The sequence below is a fragment of the Drosophila arizonae genome, chromosome 4 (genome assembly GCF_054131065.1).
Source record: "Drosophila arizonae isolate 15081-1271.41 chromosome 4, UAZ_ARI_1.0, whole genome shotgun sequence".
In the NCBI taxonomy this organism is placed as follows: Eukaryota; Metazoa; Arthropoda; class Insecta; order Diptera; family Drosophilidae; genus Drosophila; species Drosophila arizonae.
The window spans coordinates 7,694,515-7,720,535 of record NC_142924.1 but is presented as its reverse complement, the minus strand read 5'-3'; the positions used below and the strand labels follow the sequence as shown (position 1 = coordinate 7,720,535).

Here is a 26,021-nt window from a genome sequence, read left to right as displayed (position 1 = left end):
AGGGAGTTTCAATTTTTTTGTTTAATTTTATTAATTTGCATAAAATTGACGTATAACTCTGATATACGTCCTTGTAATGCATATCTTTTTACATATAAAGGGATTAAACATATTAATTGTAATCGTTATAATAGCAATAATCGTAATTATAATAGTTTTTTTCTTTGCATTTATCTATAAAAATTACTGCTGCCTTTTCTGTTGTAGGTCTTTAAGTACCCCATCATAGAATAGACTCAACATAAATTATGGTGGCATACATTTCGCTACGTGTTTTATGTGTGGTGTCTTTCCTTCGACTACTAAAAATAGAAGATACTACAGTGAGACATCTATACACAGTTTACATATACAAGAACATACATCAATTAGATAGGCAAAAGGTGCAGCGAAATGGGATTCGAATGGCATCCACATCTCGACTCTCACTACTCTGTGCGCCTGTCTCATTGACATGCCGACAAGATTAGATGCTAGATTTAACGGATTTATGGATTAACTTGCGCTATTTAACATAGTAACTACAGAGAACACTAACCAATAGTAAGTTCGCCTTTGATTTCATATCTTTCTTTGTTTTCTTTCTCTATCTCTAACTCATTCTCTTGCTGCTTCTGTTTGTGTGTTTTTTTTTGGGATCGAACGTTAAGGATATTTGCATATGTTTATCGTTTTCAAATGACTCGCACTTCTAATGTATTTACATAATCCGCCGTCGGCGACGGCGCCCGCACCTAGTAGAAGAAGAGCAATCGCTCCTGGGCCGATGCGGAGAGCAGGCGCCAGGAGCGTTTGATGCTCACATACTGTATGAAGGCGCGTATGGCAATCAGGAAGCCAAAGGCGCAGATTAGCCACCAGAGCCACGAGTTCTCATGCGAGGCCAAGTCCGTCGAGTGTTTCACAATCAGCGTCCACTTGGCCAGCGAGAGCCCGAAGCCGGACAGAGCGCCGTACCGGGCCGCAATTGTGTGACAGAAACAGGTGAGCATCAGAAAGCCAATCCAGTTGAATAGAAATGCGACCATGAATGCCGTAATGAACATGATGTCCGTGCCCAGCAAATTGTCTGTGGTCGACAGGCTGTTCTCCGGATCGCCCGCATCGATGGCAATGAACGTCAGCGCCGGATGATTGGAGCGCACAGCGCCGGGGCCATCACGCAGCGGATTTGGTGGCAGCGGCAGCAGCGGATTTGGCGGCGGCGGCAACTGCTGGGTCGTTGGCAAGGTCAGAAATGCGGGCGGCAGCTCTCCATTCAGTGACTTCTCCATTTGCACCTCCTCATATGTGGGCAGCTTGCCGTGCAGCTCCTGCGGCAGCGCCAGCTCACAGCTCTGCGACTGATCCCCATCGCTTCCAACGTGCGTGGTCAGCGCCAGCGAGGGCTGCTGCGGCGCCAGTGGCTGTTGGCCGCCCTGACCCTGTGCGTCCGGCTCGTACGGCGGAGGTGCGCTGAAGTCTGCCTTGGGCGGACCCAATGGATCATCGCCAGGTGCGGAGGGTTGCTGATTATTGTGCGGCATAACTGTAAAAGAGAAAGAATGGGATCAAGATAATTAAATTGGAATACATAATATAATTTAAAGTAGACTGCAAATAGAGCTAAATACGATGCATAAATAAAATATTCATTTTATTTAGTCAAAACTTTGTTCACGCATTTTTATTAAAAATAGTTGTAATGCTTTGTCATTTGTTTAATAAATAATCATTAAATTAGTCGTATTATTAATAAATGGGCGGCTCGCTGCCAAAATTGCATTGCATTTCAGTTAATAATACTTATTGCGTTAGCTGCATAATCGAAAGGCACTTCGATGGAATCGCTTAATTCAAGTTATAAATCAGTTATTTGTAATAAAATGAAAACAGTTAAACAATTTGAAAGATTAGTCGTTAGCGCAGATTAGTGCCTGGCACGCTCATGGCTGGCAGTTGACAGACGATAGGCCTGCTCCAATGTGGCGATGCGACAATGATGCGGCCCAAAGGGACGACGCGCTATGCGCAGCGGCTTAAAGCCATCCACTTGATCGACGCCCGCATTCTCGAAGCCCAGATCACCCACATCATTCCCGTTGCTGTTGCAGTGCAGCTTCTCCTTCTTCAGCTTCTCGTGCCGCAAGTAGAGCACCACACAGCACATGGCCATAATGATGACGGCGAGCGTGGCTCCGCTCACAATGCTCGCCTTCTCCAGCAGCACACGATTGCGCGTGGGCAGATAGGAGCCGTCGATCTCCTTGTACTCGCAGCGCGGACCCATGAAGCCCAACGCGCACTCGCAATTGTACAGAATCTCGTTGTGAATCTCCACGGTGAAGCAGGTGGCGTCGTTCAGGCAATACCAGGCGGCATATGTGGGCGGGCAGCTGTAGATCGGGAACGTGATGTTCGGCCTCGACGTGGTGGTCAGTGCGATGACATTATCGGGCGGAGGCGATGTCGGCGCTGCCTCCGGACGGGGCTTGGCTATGGCACGCGAGGAGCAGGCGGCGCTCAGCGAGAAGCAGGCACAGAGCACAGCGGAAAAGGCAAGCAGCGTTTGAGCTTTCATCTTGAGTTCTACAAGTTAAGCAGCAGGCGGCGGCGCATGGCGAGAAGTATTGCAAGTGGGCGAGAGGCAGGTTGGGTGGCAAACAAATTTGTGTGTCTTGTGTTTTGCTTTGCTTTTTGTTTTGTTTTTGTTCTTGACTTATTTGTTTTGTTTTTCGTGCGTTGTCTGCAACAGAATAAAAGCAAAGTGCAATTAAAATCAACTTAAAATTCAATAAAAGTGAATTTACTGTTTTTTTTTTTTTTTTTTTTTTTTTTTTTTTTTTTTGTGGTGTGCGTGTGTAGTTGTGGGTGTTGGTGTGTGTGTGTGTGTGTTGTGCCGAGCTGTGCTGTAGAGTGTGCTAATGCCTGCCTAGGCCAGCCTTGCCCTCAATCTCATTCCCACTGCTGCCCTCTCTCTCTCTCTCTCTCTCTCCCATTTTCTCATCTCTGTTTGTCTGTCACACTCTCTCTCTCTCTCACTCTCTGTCTCTCGCTATCGACCTAAGTGGAAAATAACAAAGCGGCTTATTAATTAACAAATTACATGTTTTGTACAGAATATGAGAAAAAAAACACAAATTACACATTTTATTTACCTGTCTCAACTGAACGAAGATGTTTGCACAGTTTGCACTTGTTTCTTTTTTTAGTTGTTTGCTTTTTTTTTGGGTATTTTAATGTGTTCACTCTTAACTTTTAAAAACACAAAAGCGCGAATACGTCAAACTTGGCAAGCTGAACTTCAGGTAAGTCACCTTGACTATAATTAACTCTAAATGACAATAAGGCAACTCTTACAAGTAGAGTTGGTTCCACGTGTGCATGTGGATCGATATTATGTTAAACAATGCTTAGAATGTGCAAGAAACGGATATTATATAAATAGTAGATAGTAGAAAGAGGGCAGAAGAGAAGTAGAGGGGGCGTTTAGTTGTAAAAGTAAAAGTAGTACTAGAGTAGTAGTAGGTGAAGAGTATCACAATAGTAGTAGATTTAGAGTTAATACTCTTCGCCTAGTCTGATAGTAATAGTAAAAGAAATAGTAGTAATAGTAGTACTAATAGAGTAGTGATATAATACTACTATTGACGGTAGATTAGTTCAACTGAAATAGTAGTAGTATCAGCCCTACTACAAATATCAGTTAGATTAGTAATAAACTGATAGTAGAGCAATATTAGTAGCAGTAAATAACTAACAGACTATTAGTAGTAAACAACGAGTAGTCAGTTACTCATAGTATGAGTCTCACATACTGAATATGCTATAACAACAATCATGTTGAGCAGATGTTCAATACGATTTCACAGATCAGAACACTTACAGCTTTCCATGCTCACAAAGAATTTTCGTGTGGTTCCACTTAATAAATGCCGTGCCAAAGGCACTATAAACATTCCGCCACACGTCATGGAGTCTATATACTTTGTACTCTATGAATATTCCACTATATTATTATATTTATATATTCAACTAGGTGTACATACTACATATTTTTCTACCCGCAACTCGTAAAAACAAGCATGGTTTGGCTCAAGTTTAGAACTTTAATTACGAGCTATTCGCCACGCTAATTTATGGCTAACTGGCTTTCCACTGTTGTCAGGTGTCCTTGAGTCTAACGGTACTTCACGGCATTACATAATATATATATAGAGCGAGAGGAAAAAAAAACACATGAAGCTCTACAGTTAATGTTCTCATGGAGAAATTGTCGCGCGAGCAAACGAGTGCCAATTTGATTGACCTTTTAGGCAATTGAAAACGAATATGAATCCAAGTACGAATACAAATACAATTTGAATAATAACTCAAAATAGTTCTTGGGCAGTTAAATTGCTGTAGTCGTACATTTCCAACTGCTGTTCGTTCTGCAGATCGGGGACTACGACTCTAATTAGCAACATTTACAAATGGAGGAGCAGCCGCAAAAAACACGCAAATGCGCAGTTTATTTGGCTTCCCAGTTAAGTTAATTCCAGGTGTGGGCGACTGCGTGTGTGCCGGACATATTAGGAGAAGGTCAATTTATAAGACACACACGCATACTTATGCCCAGCGCTACCATAATAAACACTCTAGATCTAGCTTATTCTGAGAGATTTATGGACTTGGAAACGAGATAAAACAGAGAAATCTAGAATCTACAGGGTATCAGGGAGTTAGTCATGGAATTGAAAGTATGTATATATGAAGTGCTCTCTCTATCTTCTTCTTAATAGCTTAAGATCTTGAGCTATTAAAGGAGCTCCAGATTTAAGGGATATATCGATAGCTCCAGATAGAGCTGTCCCTCTCTCTCTCTCTGTCTCCTTTCTACTCACTCTCTCTCTTTCTCTTACTCTTAATCTTCGTATGCCATACATACAGCTGCGAAAAATAAAATAGCACCACTTGCAAACGCAAAGTTTAAGAAGTTCTCCTAGGTGCATTTATCAATGTATTGATCTAATTTTTTCTTGTATATAAGCAGAAAACAATTAATAATCGCAACAAGCAAGAATTATCCCAAAAATGTTAATCGTTTTTATATAATTCAAAAAATTCTCAAAAAAGTCGTAAAAATGCCGAAAAAAATAATAGCACCACTAACCCTTTTCGAGTGAAAATCTATATTTTTCGCAGATTTGAATATCTTCAAAAGCACTAATTGATGAGATTTGTTGGTTATATATCTATTTTGATTAAAAAATTTTCAGAATTTGTGAAAATTTTCAAAAAAATGGGTCGTGAAGAGCATTACACCACCGAACAACCTAATCTCATCAAAAAGTTGATTTCGGCTCAAAATTTTCACAGGAAAGTTGGTCATTTGATGGGTTGTTCAAATAAAATGATCCACAATGCATTATTCCATAAAAAAAATTGATGAAAAGCGCAGATTGCGTTGAGTTCTGACCCAAAATCATGTCACTCGTCTCATTTACGAGAGTAAAAGGATCCTTTTAAGCCGGCTACTCAACTGAAAAAGGACCTAAACATATCAGCAATGGACCAAACAGTACGGAAATATTAAAGACATCTCGATTTGAACACTTTCCGTTCAAGAAAAGTACCATATTTGAATATAAAACACATTTCCAAACGGATGGCGTTTGCAAAAAAGCAGTCTCATACTAATACACTTGATCCGCTATGTTTAAGGGTTTTTTTTGTATATCTAGGACCGAATTCTAAGTTCTGTGGATGTCTCACGTAGGACCGCGATCCTTTTCCACTAAAAGATAGCATCTTACTTTCATTATTCAAAAGTATGTTTCTCCATTCCTGCGTAGACCAATTTTTGTGTTTCCCTTGCAAACGCCATCCGTTTGGAAATGTGTTTTATATTCAAATATGGTACTTTTCTTGAACGGAAAGTGTTCAAATCGAGATGTCTTTAATATTTCCGTACTGTTTGGTCCATTGCTGATATGTTTAGGTCCTTTTTCAGTTGAGTAGCCGGCTTAAAAGGATCCTTTTACTCTCGTAAATGAGACGAGTGACATGATTTTGGGTCAGAACTCAACGCAATCTGCGCTTTTCATCAATTTTTTTTATGGAATAATGCATTGTGGATCATTTTATTTGAACAACCCATCAAATGACCAACTTTCCTGTGAAAATTTTGAGCCGAAATTAACTTTTTGATGAGATAAGGTTGTTCGGTGGTGTAATGCTCTTCACGACCCATTTTTTTGAAAATTTTCACAAATTCTGAAAATTTTTTAATCAAAATAGATATATAACCAACAAATCTCATCAATTAGTGCTTTTGAAGATATTCAAATCTGCGAAAAATATAGATTTTCACTCGAAAAGGGTTAGTGGTGCTATTATTTTTTTCGGCATTTTTACGACTTTTTTGAGAATTTTTTGAATTATATAAAAACGATTAACATTTTTGGGATAATTCTTGCTTGTTGCGATTATTAATTGTTTTCTGCTTATATACAAGAAAAAATTAGATCAATACATTGATAAATGCACCTAGGAGAACTTCTTAAACTTTGCGTTTGCAAGTGGTGCTATTTTATTTTTCGCAGCTGTATATCTGTAGTTGCACTTTACACTCTCTTTCACTGATTATCTATACCTGGAAAGTCTTATTTTCTTATATGTACGTACATATATGCCAATCTTATCTCAAATATTGCAAATCCTAACTCTGCTCTACCTCTCCATAAAGGCAAGTATTAGTCACACTTAACTATTATATTATATAGTACTCATATTAGTATTCCTCTTTAATCAGAGTTTTGCTTGCTATTTTCTTTCTTTTTTTTATACACGCCATTAATAGTGTTTTACCTGTAATTCGCTAGCCATTAACAATTAGGTAATTAGCACGAATTGCCAATACAGCTGTTCTCTTCTTACTCAAAGACACATGAGTACTTATAATAATTGCCAGCTGGGCTGGCTTTAGTTCGCTCGTTTTTTTTTTTTTTTTTGCGTGGCAAAACAGGCGCTGATTAGGCGATAAAGCGCGTATGTACCAGAACAATGCTATCAATTGATAAAGACAGAGCTGAGTCACACGATTGAAAGTGTACATAATATGTACATAGGAGCCATATATATGTACATAAATATAAGGGTTATATGCATAACTCTCGAGTAGGCCATACTCTGCAGAACGAGTTGCGGTATATAAAGCTTTATCAAAAACGAATGAGTAAAATAGACCTTTTAAAAGTCAATATTGATCGATATCGATATTTATAATTGAAATTTGCAATTTCAAACATAGTATAACAGTTTACCAAATATATATGTACATATATAGGTCGATCGATTTATATTTATATTATATATCATTTTGCACGTAACTAATGTACCCAAACATTTGCAAGAAAACGAGCAAAACCAAAAAAAAAATACACAAATTACCTCAGGCAGCGTTTGAAATGTGAAATAGAAAGAGGGCAAAACTGAGAGTTGGCGTGGGTAGGAGAAATTCAATAGGCACTCTACGTACATACATACATATTTACAAACACACATACACAATTATATATTGCACATGTATGCGTAAGTAGTTAGCTCTGCCAGTCAGGTACTCGGCCAACTTGATAGCCAGGCTGACAAAGAAGTTGAAATAGAAGTAACGCAAAAATAGCGAAAAACAAAACACGATCTGAAGGTTTTTCGTATTGATAAGAAATTTGAGCAGAATGACAGCTGCCATTGTAGCTGTAGCTGTTGCTGTTGGTGCCACATGCAGCAGGTGCGAACAATGCAAACGCACACAGATGCACACACACACGCACACACACATAGGCAGCTGTGCCCTAAACCAGTTAAACGAGACGCGAGCTACAGGCGGAAGCAGCGACTGAATGAAGACCTTAAGAAGCAGCTTCCGCCTGCAGCAGCATCATGTCGTTGCATGCATCAACTTGAATGAACAAGCACACATGCACACACACACACACAGATATGCACACGCAATAGCTAGAACCGTTAAAGTGGGCAGTTAAAACAAGTTTCACGAGTAGAATTAATTCCGGCTAGCCGAATTTCCAATGCCCTAACACACGCCCAAGCCCATGCAAGGCCATGAAACTGAAATGCATTCGTTTTTGTAGGGTATTCAAAGCTGCGCCTGTATTGGTGCCTGTGCATTCTAGTCAAGAATAAAAAGAATAACAACATATTGCTAGACAAGGGCAAATGAATGAATTAACGAGCCGTTGAGTAAGAAAATATGAATAGAATCAACAACAATTGCCACATAGAGCAGTTATCACAGTGAAAAAGTATTTAACACCGAGGCGAAATATCAGCAGAAGCTCTTAGATTATAAATTCACTAATCAAAACACAAACAAGCACGCCCATACAAACATACAGCTGTAGCCATACATACTCACACTCACGCATACATTCAAACTGACAGACATGCATAGACAAGATTCTCGCTCCCCTGGAGCTGTTTTGCTCCTCCACCTATGCTCTACAACCTTTTTACATTTGTGTTTCTATTTCTGTGCTACCCCAACAACTGATGCAGCAGCAACAAGGCAACAAGAGCAACAAGAGCTCGGCACAAGTTTTATTTATACAGCAATCGAATTTATATTTTCTATGCCGAATTTAGTTTTTCATTTTGATTATTCACCTTCTTGTATGCGTTCGTTGATTGGATTTTCACTTTTGCGCAGCGCGTTCGCTCTCAACGAATGTATTTATTGATTTGCCAAAAACTGTTGCCAAACACACACAGAATACTGTTGTCTTTTGGAACGGTAAGTAATTTAATTCTAATACGTTTTGGTATTTCGTTAGCTATTGTAATACTTGCAATAATTAACGAACTGCTAATCAAATTTTCTTCAGTGAATTAGTTGGAGCAAAACAAATGCGACTACGCGAGCCACATTCTTCTTCTTCAGCAAATTTAGTTTCACTGCCAACTTCACGCGACGCACTGCTTCGTCCAGTGCTGCACAGATACTAAATAATGAAATACTAAATTCAACAGAAAATACCAATTTGTGCAGAGGTACTTGAGAGTAGCGATATTTTTTAGATTTATCGAGTAATCGATTGCTATTCAACCAATTGTAAACAACGACGTGGTAGATTAATTAGATTTTTGAGATAAATATGAACAAATTTCTGTTATTATTGTGTTCCTTAGTGGCCTTTATAAGCGTAAGTAGAGCTACCTTGAGGTATTATATTTATCTGACTTATTTTGCCTTTGCAGTGCCTTAAATCAGCTCATGCTGAATTCACGGTTGCCGAGTGCCGGGAGCTGGGCTTCATCAAGACACAGTTGATGTGCTCCAATTGTGACAAATTAGATGACTTTGGACTGGAGGCCATTAAGTAGGCAGTGCTTCTATGATTACTTACAATATTAACAAATGTATCCCTTAGACCTCATTGCAAGCAATGCTGCACGCAGGATCAGCAGCCAGCGGCGCAGCGAACGTATGCCAAGGCGATTCTTGAAGTTTGCACCTGTAAATTCCGTGCATATCCTCAGATCCAGGCATTCATACAGAGCGGTCGGCCTGCAAAGTTCCCCAATCTGCAAATCAAATATGTGCGCGGCTTAGATCCAATTGTGAAACTGTTGGATGCCAGTGGCAAGGTACAAGAAACATTGTCCATAACCAAATGGAATACGGACACCGTGGAGGAGTTCTTCGAGACGCATCTCGCAAAGGAAGGCGCTGGCAAAAGCTCCTACAGCGTCGTCGAGGATGCCAGCGATGATGATGACGATGATGATTTCCTGCGCACCAATAGAATATGAATATGAATATGAAAAGAGCGGTCAGCCTTCAGCAAAGTAGTCAATAAAGATAGCCTATCGTCTAGGAGTTGAGAAACCAAAGCGAGCTTTTTGTCTGTGTATGCAAAACTTTGAAAGCTGTTGGCGCTTACAGTTTGAGAGTATTTCAGGTTGCTGACAAATTGCCATATTTCTCTCTTTCTGTCGCATTGCGCCGAAAATGTATTGATTCATCATATATAAATTAATATGTATTTTTTGATTTGTTATCTCGTTATCAATTTTGCCGAGTGTGAAGGAAATAACAATGTCTGCCTATTGTGACCCATGCAAATGGCAATAACAATCTACATATGTCTATTGTGAATCAATTCTTTTCGCAAGTCGTACGGTAATTTACCCACCCAAACATTCGTATGACGTATTATTAGTCAAATATTTGTTCAGACTGTTAAAATAGTCATTCACTAAATTGGAAAAGCAAATATCGAAATGTTTACTCTTCTTATATGTTAAATTTTCTTGTGCGACAACCTTTTGGCGTATCTAGCGCTTTTGCTCTCTCACTCCCTCTTACCGGGGCTGTTGGGGCGCATGTGCACGCGGCTTCATTCACAATAGTAACAAACTGAGGTTATGTATGCAATTCCTCACACACACACACGCATACATGTGTACATTCACAAGAAACTGATTCGCAAATTCAATTTCTTATATGTACACTTTGTGCAATATCGCCTGTTTACGTTACAATCCATATTATTTCTATAAGTATTTATTATATTTCTTTTATATAGTATATTGCGATTGTTGTTGTTGTTCTTGTTGTTGGGGTTGTTTATTGCTTTAATCATAGCCTGACCCACAGTGGGGCAAGGTGGATAGAAAAAGCTATACTAAATTTAATCAACACTGATTACAAATCAAAAAGCAAAAATCTTCAATGCAAAATATTTATATGTACGTATGTATTTGTCATGATATTGTGAACGACTGTCACGCCCTATTGTGAATCGATAGCTTTTGCCTTGTGATCAATACTAATTACTTCCATTATGACTATTCTATGCATATTGCATTATTGTTATGCACGTCAGAGAGCTTATCATTGTGTGCCATAAAGGAGCATTCAACTGTTTGGCAAAACTATATTTGTATGTATGTATATAATATTTATATACATAAATACATATACATATGTATATTTGTGCACTTTTCAAGTAACTTTGTGAGCCCCCCTGGTTAGCAGCATGGCCGTTGGCTGCGTCTTGGAATGTCGTTTGAGGCGCCCCCTGTTGTTGTTTTTGTAATTCTCTCTCGTGTTTGCTGATAACATTTGCGCCTTTAGTGTTAGGAACCGGTCGTCCAGCGGAGTGAGCCGATAACAATAATGACGCTATAGTCGAAGCGTCATATACACATGTAGCTTCCATTAGTGCGACAATTTTGATTTGATTTTGGCGCTTCATTAAAAAACGACACGAGAGAACACTAAAACCATATGCGAGTGGCAGTGAGTGGGAGGGAGGCTGAGAGATGTGACATTTAGCGCGTTAAGGCGCTCTCTCTCTCTCTCTCTCGCCTACGCTCTTTTGTGCGACTTGCCCTTTTACCGTTAACAGTATCAGCAAAGTCAACGCGAGCAGCGTTATAAAAATCAAAAGCTTGATTTTTTAATTGCGATTTGCGCTTCGCGCTTTTAGCACGCTAGTAAAAAAGGTTGTTCAACTTATATTAGGCAATATGTAACGTATGTATTGAAAGTCAATGTGACTAGCCTGAGGTGTTAAGTTTAATAAATAATAAATAAATAAATTAAATGCAAATCAAGTAAACTTTCTAATTTGTTGCTTATGTCTGGTAGTGTATCTGCAGGTCGGTGCATGTAGTTTAGCATTTTTCCCATGTTTTATTAATAAAGTAAGCTTGTCTCAACATTTATGAGTTGTGCGCACAGCACATGCTCTACTATGACTTGTGCGTGTGTGTGTGTGTGTTTGTGTGCGCACACATGCATAAGGATGCGAGCGTAAAAGCATGCATGTGCAACTGCATGCACACATACAGATGTATTTATTTATGCATATACGTGTCTCTCTTGCTCTTACACCAGTTCTTACTCCTTGCGTGAATGGTAAAAGGCAATAGTAAAATAGGACTAACTGTGTCTTCGCATCGAACTTTGGCTTCTAAATATAGCTCGAGCCACAAATTGCGTCGTGCTTATTTACAGAGCAGCGCACAAAATAGCAAAACAACAACAACAGCAATAACAACAACCGCCACACAACAACCGTTGCAGCTAATTGTAATCTGCAGCCCATGTTAACGTCTGCGTTTGTCGTATGTGCAAATAAAAAATGTGTTTATTTATGTACTCTATAACGCTTTGGGATAGTTACACTATGTGACGAGGCATGTAACGCATGAAAGTAGACAACAGGAAAATTGTATACCTAAATATATTATAGAGAAATAAATATAAATAAGCATATGCACATATGTACATACCTATATAAAAGGTATATATCAATATCAATAGGTGACTCATCAACCCAGGTCTATCTGCAGAGTGGGTTATAGCTATTACCTATTATAGATCCGTATAAATAAATCGCATTAAATCAGTGTACTATATCATATAGCTGTCATGGGAAAGATCAATAAAAAGCAGATGATTTATGTTTTTAGATTTTCTAAACTAATTGGTAAATGTTTCGGTTTTCACAGGTTTTTCTATATACAAGTGTAAACATAATCTTATCAAAATTGGATCACTATATCATATTGCTGTCATAGATAAAATTCAATGCAAGTAAAACATTTGTAGAAAAGACTTTGTTGATTTTAAAGATATTTTAATAAAACTTGATTTTTTTTACTATGTGGGAATTTACTGAAATATGATATTTGGCGATAATTTAAAATAAAATCTCCTATCGTAGAGCTCTCATATCAAAGTGTCTCTATGAGGGTATTAAATAATCGGCATACCGAATATCAATTATTTTCATATGTATTTGCAATTCAATTGATATGGTCAAGTACCTAGGTATAAAACTATATATATATGAGTGTAAATTAAACGTGCAATTATTTGCATATTTAATAATTTTTTGAATTTATAGCAATTCGTTTCAGTAGCACGTAGTACAGTGTAAATAATAATAATAACAGGAATTGTAATTAAAATTAAATGTAAGATTTATTTGAAACAAATAACTGTGTTATTACATTGAATATACTCTTATGCCTGTTTTTGTTGTTTACTTTTAGAAATAAACAATTACTTAAATATTTAATTTAATAGTATTTTATGTATTAACTACATACACATTTTATTTATTTTTTATTTTAGCGCATTTAGAAAACAGAAAAATATAATTAAAAATGATTCTTTTTTTTTTAATTTTTATGCGTTTTTACAATATTTTTAATATTTTTAAAATTTTTTTTTGTCGTATGTTTTTTTAAAGTATTTAAACTTTACTTATTTAAGTTTAGAACTAGAAATTTACATTTGACATTAGAAAAAAGGAAAATTTATATTTTATGCAAAAATCTATAATATTAATATTATATATGCATATATATATATATATCTATATATATATATATATATATATATATATATATATGTTCTGGTACTCAATTAATAATTTTTTGCACTTTTATGTATTTTTAAAGCCTGTTTCTCGCTTTTATTTCAAAACATTTTTTGCATCAATTTACTGATTTTTTTTTTAAATTGAAAATTAAATATAAACAAGTAAGAAAGCTCCAGTCGAGACTGCTCGACTAGGAGATACCCTGAACCCTCCAAGCTGATATTCTAATCATTCTGCACTTCTTTTATGCACACATACATACACATGCATCCACACGCACGCATAAGCCTGCGCTCTGCTAACTGCGCAGTAAGCAGCGACTGCGCTTGGGCTGCGCTGCAGTGTGGGCAATATTATGAGAATTTATTTGTTAAATAATTTCTTTTGTAGACATACGATCTTAATGAAACTTTTAGAGCGTAATCATATGGTGAATATGTGTGTATATTCCAAAGCCCAAGTCTTTAGTATTTGAAATACGCTTTTTACAAAAGTGAGGGTGAGGGGGTGAATTTAAGGGTGGGGGGTAAATTTTAACAAAAACCGAAATTGTATAAATTGCATATAAGCATACATTAAAAATTTGGAGACTCTAGCAATAAGGGTGTAGAAGATATAATTTTATAACTGGTTTTCGATAAGGTTTTTTATCGATAAAAAAGATCGGGATGAGTTATCGATTTTTAATGATAAACTTGATATGCGCGCTGTAATTACGGACATTTTAAAAAAAATTTGAAGTCTCTAGCTCTTATATCTTCTGAAATCGACGCGTTCATACATACGGACGGACGGACGGACGGACGGACGGACGGACGGACGGACGGACGGACGGACGGACGGACGGACAGACAGACGGACAGGGCCAAATCGACTCAGCTCGTCGCCCTGATCAAGAATATATATACTTTGTGGGGTCTGCCACGCCTCCTTCTGCCTGTTACATACTTTTAACAAAACCATTATACCCTGATTTCCCATTGAAAATGGGTTCAGGGTATAAAAAATTTTGGTACGTAGAATTTGTGGGTGTGTGAATTACAATATAATAAAAGGATTTTTGCCTTGGATTTTATTTTATTTATTTTTGTATGACAATTTCCTAACTATTTATGCATATATGTTTTTATATATACCTTTAAGTGTTTGTAAAAAATTTTGAGTTGTTCATTTTTGTTTTTCTTTTTTGATTTACAGTTTATTTTTTGTTTTTTCGTTAAGTTTTATCGTCTGTATGGAGCGCATATACATATATATAAAATTTGTATATATATTTATTTAGATTTGTGATACTGAAAATTAGTTGTATTTTATAACTGTTTTTCGGTATATTCGAACAAAAAGAGGAGGCTAGAAATGTTTTGTTTTGTGTTTATTTTTTAAATTTTTTATTGTTATCGATTAACGATAACCGCATAAACGATAACTCGCACGCTTAAATACTAGTAATTGCTTCGACGGCACGTAAGGGTAAATTTCGATATATCCATATAAATATAAATATAGATACATACATGTATATATATAATAGCTGGATATCATTTATAAATAGTTGGTAAATTGTAGCTTTTATTTTACAGGAATTTCTTGTTTTGTGTGTTGCTTCTTCTTCTTCGTCTTCAGCTTCATCTCCTTCTTTGTAAAGAACAATAATTTGGTCGTAGGTCTAAGACACTTTTTGGTTTTTAATCCGTTTTCTTTCATATTCCTTGCATCATATAAATAAATACATATACATGTGTTTGTTATATACAGAAAAGTAGATTTATATATCTATATATATATATGTACATATATATAGTAAGTAGTTGTAGTAGGTATTTTCGTGACTTATGTGCGTAGTTAAGTAAAATCTGAGACTCGCTGTAAAACATATATATGTATATATTTATATATATATATAAGATAAGGTAAGGGCGGGTTTTCTTTTGCTTGGGTTAATTTGGGGTTTCTGTAGAGGTTTGGTATTTAAAAGGGGACTTTTTGTCGTACACTTAATGTCTAGGATTTACCTTTGTTACTAGCTAGTTACACAAAGCACAGACGAATGACAGGGTTTTTGTTGTTGTTGGGGAAGCATAACAAAAGGCGGGGACGGGCAGGACGAGGAGTGTGTATAAAAGACTAGCATGGACAAACGCTTACAATTAGCTTAGGTGTATGTGTGTGTGTGTGTGTGTGATGTATGTGTTTGTGTGTCAGTGTGTGTGTGTTAACTTGGCTCGATTTGACTTAGAAGAAAAACTTGCGCACTTCCTCATCCAAATCGCTGGAGTCAACAAGTTCATCTATAACACTCGGCACAAGCAGCTCAATCACCTCCAAATCCTTTTTATCCTTTTCACTAGCTGCAGCAGCAGCTGCTGCTGCTGCTGCTTCTGCTTCTGCTGATGCTGTGTCTGCTGCTGCTCCGATTGCTCCGACTGCTGCTGCTGTTGTCTGCTGCACATCGACGGAGCTGCTGGAGGCTAACAATGCATCATATGTATCCTCGAGCAATACGCCGCTCTCGATGGCCGCAACAGCCTCCTCATAGTATCAGTTGAGGTCGCGACGAAAGCTATCCTCGATGCTGGGATCGGCAATCATGATGGGATTCTGGTCGGACAATATTTGCAGGCCAGCCACATCTATCTGTCCCAAGTCCAGATCTAACGTATCGAAAATCCTATTGAATTCCGTATTCGAGGAGTAATCGCTGAATATTATCGAGGGTATATTGGCTGTGGTGGGCGTATGGCTTTGCTGTTGCTGGTGGTGGTGGTGCTGCTGTTGTTGCTGGTGTTGCTGCTGCTGCTGCTGATGGTGATGCTGCAGCTGTTGCTGATGATTCATAATCATGTTGGAGTTGCAGGCATTGCCCACCGGCGAGCTGCTCGACAGCGGCGAGTTCGAGTGGTGCGGTGAGTGCATTGGTGAGTGGTGCGGCGACTGATGCAGCGACAGCGACAATTGCTGATGCGGCGATGGCGCCTGCGTGGACATGGGTATGGGCAGCGGTGAGCTGGGGCAGCCCACCAGCCCGGGCGATGGCACTGGCGAGGCGACCAGCGGCTCAACCACGCCCCCAACACCATTGCAGTTGTTGTTGTGGTGCTGGCTGTCCACGCCGGGACCATTTAGGCTCGGCCCACCATTGTGCGTGGCCGAGCCATTGCTGTTGTTGTTGAGGAGTTGCTGCTGCTGCTGTTGTTGCTGGTTGTTGATGCGCCTCAGATTGTTGTTGTTGGCGCCGGCCTCGGGACTGCCGCTCAGCTCATTGAAGTCGATCAGCTTGTTTTGCGTCTGCTCCGGCTGATTGAAGCCATTCGCCGAGCTCGTCCCCGCCGCCGCCGCATTCGCCGTGAAGTCATCAAAGTCGAGCGCAACAAAGTTGTTGGCGAAACTCTGCTGCTCCGGCGAGGAGTTGCTGTCGCCCAGCGAGAAGTTCTCAAAGTGATTGTGAAACGAGGGATTCAGACTATTGTAGGCCCCATCAAACCCAGCCGCCAACTGTTGCAGCTGCTGTGGCTGCTGCTGCTGGTGCTGCACACGTATGGGGCTGGCCGGAGCGCTGGTGTGCAGCTCGCTGCCCGAGACACTGCTCAGCAGACCTGGCGAGGAGCGTGGACTAGACGGATTCGCTGGCTGTCGATAATCAGTTAGGTTGCCAGCAACAGTGGCGCTGGCATTGTTGTCGCCCAGGCGACTGAACGACAGATGCGGCGAGCAGCTGTTGCTGCTGCTGCTGTTGTTTGGCGGCTGGGCGACGGCGGCTGACGTGGGCGAATGCTGTTGCTGATGGTACGGCGATGGCGGCCCAGCCGGACTGAACGGACTGGGCGACTGATCTCGATCGCGTCGTTGATTGTGCGGCGACATGACAGGCGAAAGTGTTTGATGCAACTGTTGCTGTTGCTGCTGTTGTTGCTGCTGCTGCTGTTGCTGTTGCTGTGGCGTTGCGTAGTGCTGCAGGGCTGTGAGATTTGGCAGGGAGCCGGTGTTGGCATAGTTGGCCTGCTCCTGCAGCGGCCTGAACAAAGAGTTGGCGAGTTTTGCGTTATATGGCGGATGCAACTGTTGCTGTTGCTGCTGGTGTTGCTGCTGCTGTTGTTGATGCTGCTGCTGCTGTTGCTGTTGCTGCAGCTGCTGTCGCTGCTGCTGCTGCAATTGCAGCTGTTGCTGTTGTGCTTGCGGCTGTTGCTGCTGATGCAAGTGCAACTGTTGCTGCATATTGTGCTGGTGCTGCTGCAACTGTTGCAGCTGCAGCTGGTGCGGCTGCAACAGCGGCGTCTTTCTCCTCTGCGCCTGCGGACTAAAGCTCCGTCCGATTTGGTGCGGCGAATGAGATCGTTGGCTATGGGGCGAATGTTGCTGATGCTGCTGTTGTTGCTGCTGCTGCTGCTGGGCATAGTTGGCGTGCAGCGTGTTCATGTCGTTGCCGAAGCCACCCTCTGCTGCCATGGCCATGTTGAGGCTCTGATGCAGCGCCGAGTCGGAGTTGGAGCGACGCCAGTTGGAGTCCATGGGCGGACTTAGGAAGAGGATCTGTTGTGTGCCATTGTTGTTGTTGTTGTTATTGTTGTTGCTGCCGTTGCCGGTGCCACTGACGCTGCTGGCGTTGCTGTTGTTGCTGACATTGGGCAAGCCCATGGCATTGATCAAAGCCGTCGAGCTGCTGCCATAGGGCGAACGATCCTGCTTCCGCTCCGATTGTCGTCGCAGTGGACCAACGCCCATGCTCCGGCCACGCGACTCACGATACGCAGTGGGTGAGCTACCGCCACCGCCACCTCCACCTCCACCACCACCTCCTCCCGCGCCGGCTATGCCATCTGGCGAGGCACCACCGCTGGCGCCGCTGCCATTGCCGCTGCCCGTGCCATTGCCCGCATTCGCACCTGGCGACGCATTGCTGGCGGCTCCGGTCTCCGGCCCGCCTAGACAGCACTCCAATAGCTTTTGATTCGCCTGCGTCTCATCCATTTTGGTGGCATGCACCTCCTTCATGATCCGCTCAAACTCCGCCGTGCCCTCCGCCTCCTTCTGCTTCTGCAGCGCAATCTTCTCGCTGAACTTACGCGGATTTGCCATGGCTTCTCTCTGCTGTTGCTGCCCCTTCCCTCTGTCGTCCTTGGCCTGCGCCTGCGTTTACTTTCTGCGAATTGAAGTTAGTTTCGAGTATATAGTGTAAATTCGTATAAATAAGCAGCATAGTTGGGGGAAAGGTATTTAGGGTCTGGCGAGATACGTTCAGTTTGCTTTGCTCTGCTACGCTTTATTATCTCGAGCGCATCGATTCAAGTTTCTCGCTGCCAAATGGAGTCGAGTGCCTTGAAGAGAAGGGTGCTCGGAGCGTGCTTGGACAAGGCCAAGGCGCACCTTGAATACTCTATCTAACTGTGGGAAAGTGAGGAATTCTGGTAATTAAGGATATACAACATATATGTATACAGGCTTTGTATATTAACTCTTAGCAAACAAATTGAGGAATACAAATATATTATGAGTGATATGATCAGATAATATTTAAGAGATTGGTAGATTTTTTATAGACAAGGATAAACTAAATAAAATAGCTGAACAAATACATTTCATTACAGAGTGCTCAAAGTCAATTCAGAATTGGAACTACTATTTTTTTCAGTATCGAAAATTAAAAAAAAAAAAAAACCCTAATGAATTATGCGTCCTCAAGTTTCCGATCTTAAGTAAAGTTTATAAAAATTTATTTAAAATATAATATAAAGGAAAAAAATTGTATTCATTGATTTATTTACATTGCATCAAAATGAAACTTGTATATGAGTAATTATAATATATTATATATAATATATTATTTATATCATTTCGGGGAATTGAATAATTGACCGCTAATTGGGTGTGAAATAATATATATAAATATATATATAATTACAGGTATATGTACACACACATGAGTAAGCTATAGCCTGATGATGATTAAGATGTGTATATATATCGTAACTACTTTGATATAGTATGACTATACTTTATCTATATAAAAATACACTTTATACAAGTCACTGTCTTCATTTTTCTTGCCTATCCAAACTGCTTGCTGTAGTCGGTTATGCCCGGCACATACTTAGGGTATCGCCTATGTTTTGGTCTGCTCTTCGCTTTATCAATGTGTCAGCTGATAAGGCAGATAGTTGGCCCAACAAATCAGACATAGCCGTAGCGGCAACCTCGTACTCGCCTCTATCTGTCTATCTCTCCCTCCCTCTATTTCTCAGTCTCACTCTTTCTCACTCTCTCTCTCTCTCTCTGTCTCTCTTACTCTCACTCTCACTGTCTCGTTCGCACGTTCTTCAGTATTTGAGCATTTCTCAGCGATTTATTGCATAACTCAAAGTGATATGTAAAAAGGGCGGGAAATGTAGCATTCGTCGCAAAAGTAAACAATGGGTTTATAGTTCTTTGGAATTGTCTCCGCTATACCATATACAACCCATACATATATGTATGTATGTATATATGTACATATGTGTATAGGTATGGCCGGAGGGGCCCAACCTGCAGCTGCATTATGCAAATGCAAAATATGTAAGTCGCTTGCGTAGTAAACGAAATAAATTTGCATTAATACGCAAAGGGGGAAGGGCAAAGGTTTTCAGCGAGTACCTCTGCACGCAACACGTGAAGGGCATTCGGTGGGTCTGCGTAACCTTTCCCCCCCACTCTATCGGGTGGGGCAAATCAAACCAGTTGTGCAGCTTCTTGGCAATTTGATGAGCTGGTGTGGAGGAAAAAGAGTTGACAAGTTTATAGCCACAGATCGCTAAAGCCAAAATAGGCAAACAGACACACACACGCACACTCACATGCACACCTGGCTTTATCTTTGTAAAAAAAAAAGAAGAAAAACATGTGAATAAATGATAGAGCAATCGAGCCATGAAGTCATGCGTTGTCGGATGAATTGTTATCTGCGGATTGGACATAGATCTTGAATCGTGCTCGTGACTAAAGTATAATATATAGCGGTGTTATATATACTATGTATATATTGCTGATAAATCAGTTAAGAGGCGCAATTGTGGGTGGCCTATAAATAACTCGAAGGCTATAAGGCTCAAAGGTTTTGACTTGCACCTTTTGAAGTGGTCTATCTCTCCCATTATCACTCTATCTAGTTCTCTTCATCACTCTCGCTCTCTCTCTCTCTTTCTCTTTCTTTTTCTATACGCATTGATAGTCGGATTCGCATGTTTATGCGTGTCAAATAAGTATTAAGTACACGTGCACGTATACTTATTTTTTTGGGACTTAAGATTGGGTTCTTTAAAGATAAATGAAAGGCCTTAACATTGGAATATTACAAGCCAAAAGTACAAATATACTAAAAGCTTGACGAACTGAATAATATAATACTAGCATTCAGTTAGCTTCTGATTTCACCAATCATTCAGGCCAAGTTTCAACAACAAGTACTTTAGATATGGTCAATGTCCCATAGTTCTAGTTAGTTAAGGTAGTGAAGTAGTTATATATTATGTGAACTTGACATTTCCAGCCAACCAATTTGAATGCCAGTTGTTTTTCAACCTAATTTCCTCTTTTCAAGTTTCAGCTGTTTCTATTTTCCAATAGGTTTTCTCACTCGTTGAAACAGAAACAAAAAACCAAAAACTACCCATTAATAATTTATGAGCCAATAGAGTTTACAAGTTTCCTTACGCTTGGATGGCATAAATTATATTGGTTTTTCTTTCATTCTGAAAACCCCTCCCCCACCAAAAAAAAAAACCTGCCTGAAAATCAATTTAACAGCTAGCGATCGGGCGGCAATTCCAGCTAAATGTCAAGCCGACCGCATGACTAACAACTCGGAAGTGTTGGTCGACAGCCGAATTCGGCTTAAAGCTATTGGTTAAAAGCTGATTGGCGATTCAGCTCAGACGCAAAGAAATTCCATAAGCAGTTGAGCTAAGCCTCTCCCTCTCCCTCTGCCCCTCTGCCCATCTTCTCTAATGACCAGCTGTTGCAGCTGATGTGCGGCTGTCTGAGGGGGACAGCAGCAGACCATAAATAGATGACAGACAATTACAACAACAACAACGACAACAACAAAGACGGAGCAGAGCGGAGCGGAATCATTCCCACGAATCGATAATGACATTTAATAATGATTTAATAACCGAAACGATAAAAATTTACTTAGGCTCAGGACTGCGTCGCTGTGTGTGTGGGCAGCTGGGGCTACCTATCCGCCTGTCCCCCCTTTTCCCTCCCCCCATGGCCCTTGGCTTGGTCTGTTCTGCTCTTATCAGCTGCTTTATCGGCGCGCGCGCCATGGAATTTTTGAATAATTTTGCACTGTTTGTTGGAGCGAGCGAGAGACGGGGGTGGGCAAAGGCGGGGGTGAGGGTGAGAGCTGTGAGTGAGAGGAGGCCCGCATGTCCGAAAAAAAAATACGAATACACTAAAAAGACGCAAAATTGGCGGCCGGCTGCAAAACAAAACGAACGCTGCAAAAAGGGGGAGGGGGAAGGGGAGACAGACAGTCAAGAGGGCTTGCTTGATTATTTTTCTACTTACTTGTCAAGCGCGCGCTATGACAACAAAATCAGTTGCTCTCGCTCACGCTCACACGCTGCCGTTGAGCGATGTTATATGTGTGTAGCCGCAGCAGTTACTCTCCTTCTCTCTCTCTCTCTAGAGCGCCGGATTCTCTCACACTCTCTGTCTCTCAGTGTGCCAACTAGCTGGCAACTCCAATTGGTGGCCGATTGGCAAATTTAATAATTTTTTCGTTGGGTTATTGTTATTGTTGTTGTTTCTTAATTAAAATAAGTATGTATTAAGCTATGATGGCTCTGTTATGGCTGTATATATGTATATATATATATGTATGTATATACGTAGGTGTGTAAATATTATATATGTATTTTTTTGGCGCTTTTTTCTACGTTTCCAGCTGCTGTTTTGTTTGCTCTAAGCTCAAAGTTATTTTATTTCATTCTACTGCGTCTTCTTCTTTACGCTAAAAAAAACTTGTCAGCCGTTTTTGTATTTTTGTTGTGCGCGTCGACTGATAAAACCAGATTTTATTTTGCGTTCTGTTTGAAAATTGATTTCTAATTTGAGTTTTGAGCGCTGCTGCGGCTGCGGCGGCTGCTGCTGCTGCTATTCCAGTTGGGAATTTTTGTTAATGGCCGCGCGCGCAAGATTTTTGTGCTGCTGTTGCTTCTTCTTCCTCTTCTCCTTCTTCTATTTGTGATTTTTGTTGTTGTTTGCTCACTCACACACACAGGTACACATATACACACACGCATACGCGCGCTTTTATTGTTTTAACGCACAACTACGACGTTTTTTTTTTGTATTTTGCGCTCAGCTGCTTGGGCACACTTTCGATGTTGTTGTTGTTGCTTTTTGCGTTACCAACGAAATGAAAAACTTTTGTTGCGCCTTTGACCTCTTTTCACACCGAGACGTCGACTGAGGCAGCGGCAGCGACACTTTAAATAACTGTACGTTGTTGTTGTTGTTGTTGGGGTTGGTGCCAATTGGTCCAGTTTGTAGTTCCAATTGGTTGTTGCACGGATTACGGCACGCAGCTGGACTAGCTAACCGCGTTATTCTATTGCAGCGACACTTTTAAGTAGTTGATTTCAATTGGTCCAGTTGTGATGCCAATTGGCTTTTTTTGTTGTTGAGTAGGGAATTACAGCACGCAGCTGCTCTAGTTGGACACAAGCGGACTATGCACGTTACCGTTATTGTATTGCATTTCCTTGTTATATATTTTTGTATACATATATATTTGTAGTTGTAGTTGTAATTGTTTGTATGTATGTAAATTCAGCTAGTGCTCCGATTTGGCTTTTTGTTGTTGTGGTGTTTTTTTTCCACCAAAAACCAAGCACACACACACACGCTGACACACACACGCGCGCGCACACACACACATACGCAGAGGCGCTTTCATGTGTGTGTGTATTATGTACACACACGTATTATGTATGTTATTTTCGTTGCACCGCACTCGCACAAACTTATCATCACGATTCGACTGCTGCTGCTGCTGTCGTTTCTTCTTCTTCGTTCATCTTCGTCGTCTTTTCTTATAATTTTTGCTCTTCTTTTATATTTTATTTTTATTTGTGTGGTGTCGTCTTTACATGTACATATGTATATTCGCTGCACTTTTACTCTCGCACATACGCAATTTGTTGTTAACGCGCCATGCAATTGCGCACCGTTATCGTTGCGTTGTTTTTTTTAACAAAATTTATCGCATTTGTTTTGTTATTTTCACTTTTTTTCTTATTAGATTTCTGGTTTAGCAGCAGTGACTAAGAATACACTAAAATTGGTCAAGCGCGTGGAACGGAACTGGTTTGCCACGGAGCTGGCAGCGCGATTGTTGCTCACAAAGGTTCCCGCCAGATGGCGCTTCTGAGAATACGGTCAGGAGTGCTCAACAGTGGCTCAACTGTTGAATTTTTCCGAGTCAATTGCTATTTAGTGAGAAAATAATGCACTTTAATAAATTCAAACTTGGACTAATTTAAAATGAATATGAAATAACTATTATATAGCTCTAAATGGGAGTGTAGGTAAATTTGTGTTATATAAATTAGGTTAGCTCACGTTTTTATAGGCTTGCACACACGCATGCAAATTGCACTGCCTGTGTATATGTGTGTGCCTATGCGTGTGTGGCTTCCTCTGCTCGTACGCCTGTTTCCTTTTCCGTTAACATTTTGTGTCTGGTTTCCGGCATTTTTGTGCGCCATTTAAAATTGTTTCCCAAGATACAAATCTCTAGCTGTCTATCTCACTCTCTCTCCCAATCTCTGTCTCTCGCTCCTTTACGCTTTTTCCCTTGAATGCCAATTGCAGGCAAATTGGCGCCTAAGGCTCAACATTTAAGTTCATCCAAGGCAACAGACAACAACAACAACAACGGCAGTTGAGTGAATGCAAATTGAAAATGTGATAGACCTATCTATTGCCACGAGTAAATAGCAGAAATTATTATTTAGACATTTGAATTAATTAAATGGAATGCACAAATTGCCAGGCACAAGAAAATGCGGCGGAAAATCGAAGTAAAAGACGAACGTGAAAAGCGTAACTGTGAAAGGGCAGCATTAAGAGTACCAACATTATTTAATTGTGCTCATTGCCTTAAATTTCAATTATAGCTTTAAATATTTTATTAAATTTACTTCAATTTTATACTTGACTCATTATTTGAATATTTAAGTAATATTAATACAAATTAAATTTTAATCTGGTTTTTAGTTTAAAATTTTTATACCCTGAACCCATTGAAAATGGGAAATCAGGGTATAATGGTTTTGTGAAAAAGTATGTAACGGGCAGAAGGAGGCGTGGCAGACCCCACAAAGTATATATATTCTTGATCAGCGTGACGAGCTGAGTCGATATAGCCCTGTCCGTCTGTCCGTCCGTCCGTCCGTCCGTCCGTATGAGTGCGTCGATCTCAGAAGTTATAAGAGCTAGAGAGCTGAAATTTGGCATGCATACTCGTGTGTACCATACGCAGTACGAGTTTGCTTTATTTTTTCGATAAATCGTCCGATAACTTTTTTATCGAGAATAATCGAAAAATTGATTTTGTTTTTTTAGCCTAATTTGAGCATTTTTAGACCTGGAGTCTTCAAATTTGTGTTGTATATAAAGTTAATAGATACAAAGATTTTGTAATTTACAGATTTTGGATACCACGCCCCCTTCGCCCCAAATTTGTAAAAAACGCATTTCAAGTACTAGAGACTTGTGCTTTGGAATGTACACACACATTTACCATATGATTACACTCTGAAAGTTTCATTAAGATCATATGTTTACAAAAGAAATTATTCGACAAATAAATTCTCATAATATTGCCCACACTGCAGCGCAGCCCAAGCGCAGTCGCTGCTTACTGCGCAGTTAGCAGAGCGCGTGCTTATAAGTGCATGTGTATGTATGGGTGCATAAAAGAAGTGCAGAATGATTAGAATATATGCTTAGAGGGTTCAGGGTATCTCCTAGTCGAGCAGTCTCGACTAGAGTCTTCTTACTTGTTTAATTTTCTTCCTCTTACTCTTCAGATATTTTCACAGTAGACCTCTATATAAAGCTGTTTCAAGATCATTTTTATTCGACCCTTAGCTAAGCTAAGCTGTAACCGGTTGAGAATTACAAGGGAACGCTTACCGAATCAGTATAAAACTAGAGTAAATGTCTCCAATAAGAATCAATCTATTTAGAGCTTACCTAAATGCGCTCTTCTCTCTATATATATATTAGCTACTCTCTAACTCCCACTTAGATAAAATATGTACTAACTTAATCAACTATTCCCGTATCTATGTCGGGCCTATGGCTAGTTAATTTCGTTGTTGTCGTTCCATTAAATTAGTGGAACATTTGACATTTAATGCATATTAATTTTCAACTACCTTATCGACTGTGAGCCCTCGCAGCTGTACATCTCGTTTGTTGCTCTCCAGGGTCGCGCTGTTATCGGTGTCGCTTCTTATCAGTCGATATCATCGGCAGCAGCAGCAGGTGGTGGCACTGGGGGCGGGTGGGCGTGTGGCAGGGGTTACATTGCCTCTGGCATTGATTTCTTAAATTTCAATCAAAGTTCAGCATGTCATAGACTCCACTTTATTTCATTCT

The 26,021-nt window shown here is 40.1% G+C and overlaps 4 protein-coding genes across 9 annotated transcripts; 1 reads left to right on the top strand and 3 right to left on the bottom strand.

Annotated features, from left to right (window-relative positions):
* Positions 1–6: 6 nt before the first annotated feature.
* Positions 7–8,968, bottom strand: Ndfip (Nedd4 family interacting protein). 4 transcript variants are annotated; one of them, XM_089468441.1, is made up of 2 exons: positions 8,827–8,968; positions 7–1,528 (listed from the first exon to the last, which is right to left on the bottom strand). In XM_089468441.1, the coding sequence occupies exon 2, from the start codon at positions 1,524–1,526 to the stop codon at positions 735–737; it is 792 nt and encodes a 263-aa protein (XP_089324567.1). In that variant the 5' UTR covers positions 1,527–1,528; positions 8,827–8,968; the 3' UTR covers positions 7–734. The 4 variants fall into 4 exon arrangements, with proteins under 4 accessions (XP_089324567.1, XP_017861596.1, XP_089324568.1 ...); XM_018006107.2 differs by lacking the exon at positions 8,827–8,968 and adding an exon at positions 8,644–8,785; XM_089468442.1 differs by lacking the exon at positions 8,827–8,968 and adding an exon at positions 6,832–6,972.
* On the bottom strand, positions 1,635–8,785 carry Krn (Keren). Of its 3 annotated transcripts, none has more exons than XM_018006110.2 (2): positions 8,644–8,785; positions 1,635–2,725 (listed from the first exon to the last, which is right to left on the bottom strand). In XM_018006110.2, the coding sequence occupies exon 2, from the start codon at positions 2,558–2,560 to the stop codon at positions 1,910–1,912; it is 651 nt and encodes a 216-aa protein (XP_017861599.1). In that variant the 5' UTR covers positions 2,561–2,725; positions 8,644–8,785; the 3' UTR covers positions 1,635–1,909. The 3 variants fall into 3 exon arrangements, with proteins under 3 accessions (XP_017861599.1, XP_089324571.1, XP_089324569.1); XM_089468445.1 differs by lacking the exon at positions 8,644–8,785 and adding an exon at positions 4,884–4,908; XM_089468443.1 differs by lacking the exon at positions 8,644–8,785 and adding an exon at positions 3,138–3,803.
* Positions 8,969–8,977: 9 nt separating the features above from the next.
* LOC108612974 (selenoprotein F) lies at positions 8,978–9,870 on the top strand. The gene is made up of 3 exons (XM_018006111.2): positions 8,978–9,179; positions 9,235–9,356; positions 9,408–9,870. Exons 1-3 carry the CDS (start codon positions 9,132–9,134, stop codon positions 9,787–9,789), a joined length of 552 nt encoding a protein of 183 aa, XP_017861600.1. The 5' UTR covers positions 8,978–9,131; the 3' UTR covers positions 9,790–9,870.
* Positions 9,871–15,705: 5,835 nt separating this feature from the next.
* Positions 15,706–24,500, bottom strand: Crtc (CREB-regulated transcription coactivator). The gene is made up of 3 exons (XM_089468436.1): positions 23,976–24,500; positions 21,918–23,842; positions 15,706–18,513 (listed from the first exon to the last, which is right to left on the bottom strand). Exon 3 carries the CDS (start codon positions 18,447–18,449, stop codon positions 15,915–15,917), a length of 2,535 nt encoding a protein of 844 aa, XP_089324562.1. The 5' UTR covers positions 18,450–18,513; positions 21,918–23,842; positions 23,976–24,500; the 3' UTR covers positions 15,706–15,914.
* Positions 24,501–26,021: the final 1,521 nt, after the last annotated feature.

Excerpts from the sequence above, each read along its gene's own strand:
- Krn (XM_018006110.2), bottom strand. The coding sequence starts at position 2,560 with ATGAAAGCTCAAACGCTGCTTGCCTTTTCCGCTGTGCTCTGTGCCTGC.
- Ndfip (XM_089468440.1), bottom strand. The coding sequence starts at position 3,953 with ATGACGTGTGGCGGAATGTTTATAGTGCCTTTGGCACGGCATTTATTA. Across the intron at positions 1,529-3,865 it reads CTTTGTGAGCATGGAAAGCT|TTATGCCGCACAATAATCAG; the intron begins GTAAGTGTTCTG and ends TCTCTTTTACAG.
- LOC108612974 (XM_018006111.2), top strand. The coding sequence starts at position 9,132 with ATGAACAAATTTCTGTTATTATTGTGTTCCTTAGTGGCCTTTATAAGC. Across the intron at positions 9,180-9,234 it reads CCTTAGTGGCCTTTATAAGC|TGCCTTAAATCAGCTCATGC; the intron begins GTAAGTAGAGCT and ends TTGCCTTTGCAG. Across the intron at positions 9,357-9,407 it reads TTTGGACTGGAGGCCATTAA|ACCTCATTGCAAGCAATGCT; the intron begins GTAGGCAGTGCT and ends TGTATCCCTTAG.
- Crtc (XM_089468436.1), bottom strand. The coding sequence starts at position 18,449 with ATGGCAAATCCGCGTAAGTTCAGCGAGAAGATTGCGCTGCAGAAGCAG.